General features: G+C 41.6%; 1 protein-coding gene across 1 annotated transcript in view; it reads right to left on the reverse strand.

Moving 5' to 3' along the window:
- Positions 1-1,539: 1,539 nt before the first annotated feature.
- The window catches only part of LOC133656908 (transmembrane protein 26-like), a 33,315-nt gene continuing 32,696 nt past the window's right edge, over positions 1,540-2,158 (reverse strand). Inside the window, exon 6 of the mRNA XM_062057772.1 lies at positions 1,540-2,158. This exon is cut by the window's right edge and continues 4 nt beyond it. Coding sequence (XP_061913756.1) covers positions 1,861-2,158 — 298 coding nt within the window. The 3' untranslated portion in view covers positions 1,540-1,860.

Genomic DNA, 2,158 nt, shown 5'->3' on the forward strand with positions numbered 1-2,158 from the left:
AGTCACTGAGTTGGCAATCTCATGCCTATCAGGTCTTCTTACTGCAAGATGCTTTATTTATCATTACACTTAAAAAATACAGTGATATTTGTTTACATTCACCTCGTCTAAGAAACAGAGGTACAATATGATGGGGTCGACAGGACAGGAGGCTGATGGGTCGCCACAATGGCAGCGCCCCATAAAAGATGGGAAAAAGAGAAACCGGAGCAGGGAGAAAAGAAGCCACTCTCAAACTGTGCTCCTGTAGGGCGCGCAATTTGGGACTAAGAAAAAAACCTAAGCAAACATAAGCACACATTACGACATGTAAAGTCGAGACAACAACAGGCGTCTGCCTTTGTTGAGAGCAAGCCAGAAAAAGTTATTCTCTAGCAGAGTAAAGATGACATCCACTGTACAGAGTTGTAACAACAAGCTACATAAAAAGTCAGTCACTTCCTCAGAGGGTGATTTGATTGATTGATTGAAACTTTTATTAGTAGATTGCACAGTACAGTACATATTCCATACAATTGACCACTAAATGGTAACACCCGAATAAGTTTTTCAACTTGTAATCAATTCATGGTAGTGTCACGTGACAACCTCTGGGGAAGGCAACTGTTGTAGCCGAAACCGTCAGGTATGGAAATAAACACACAGGTCTGGCAATAAGAACAACAAATTGCATAATTATTTGAATACCTACCGAACTTATTTGGATTACCCAGTATGATGTGTTTATGAGCAAGGGGGAAAAGGTAGCAATGTAACACCACCCTTTTTTGTGGCAGTATGGGAAACACTGACATCGTTTACGAAAACCGACCATGTACAACACACTCTAATGTAATGTCTCAAACATCATCTGATATCACTGACTTTGTAAAACAAATATCTTAATTGTCATATTTTTTATGAAACGAGGACATAACAAAATAATTCAACCCTGTGTGTGCTGAAACAAAATGATGAATGACACTCTTTCAGGCAGTCTTGGTGTAAACACAGGTGCAATAACATGAGTACGTCACATGCCATAGGTAAACTGAGCTAATGATCTCTGGGCTAACATACAGACAAAAGCAACACTTGCCTTGATAAGCGGATGTGCAGCAATGAAATAGTTAATAAAAAAAACAACAAAAAAATGTAAATTAATATGAATTTCCCTTTGTGTTGTAGGTAAAAATGACATTATGTTATTTTCCATCACAGTAAATTCCTTAAAACATCAATGAATGGTGTGATTTCACCATCAAACAAAAAATAATTGCTCACAGCTGCATTTTCAGTCTGTTTCACCTTCCTGGCTGAGTTCAAACGGTCCCTCGATGTCCCATTCAATCAGCACTTCACAGACTCTGAAGACACTTTGACTTCCTTGCTCTCTTCACGTTCTTTCCTTTCTCGGACTGCCGCTGAACAATATTCCAGACAGAATGCAAATGGAAATTCTATCCACGACCATTTAAAATTGTTTTTGTGCTGACAAACTTTGAATTGAACCCCCCCCCCCCCCCCCCAACCCCCAGCCCACACATTTCCAGACCTAGACATACACCCCTTTTTTCCGGCTTTGCTTCCTCTTTCCTGTTTGTCTGCTGGTGTTGTTTGCTTTAACAACATTAAATTTACTCAGTCCAATCGTCTGAGAACGTTGATCAACAGACCACTGAGGATGGCTTGTGTGCGTTTACAAATCGTAAACAGCAACGAGATGAGCCTCGCTTTGATGCCACGTGGTAAAAACATGTTTCTCCTCCATTATTAAATAATCCACAATTAAATGACTGACACAAAACACAACAGGACAAGAGCATTATATTCCAACAAAGGAGAACTTTGGTATTCCCACCTTCACTGAGGCTGGTTTCACTATGGGATGGCGCTGCCTTGGATGCCGTTGCCGCTCCTGGAAGGTCTGAAGTCCTGGCATATAACAGCCAGTCTGTAAAAGTTCAAAATAACCACCAGGAAGTTCTTGATAGCGAAGAACACCAGCATCTGGTGGAAGACGTCAAAGTAGGTCATGACAGTGAGTCTGACCATCAGAAAAGGCCCGTCCTGGATAAACAAGGCCTCCACGATACCCCACATGTCTGTGCTGTGTTTTGTCAGGAGGGAGACCTTCTGCGCACCGCCCTGCTCGTCCCCAGAGTCTGATTTGGAGTTC

This window comes from Entelurus aequoreus, linkage group LG09 (assembly GCF_033978785.1).
Source record: "Entelurus aequoreus isolate RoL-2023_Sb linkage group LG09, RoL_Eaeq_v1.1, whole genome shotgun sequence".
NCBI lineage: Eukaryota > Metazoa > Chordata > Actinopteri > Syngnathiformes > Syngnathidae > Entelurus > Entelurus aequoreus.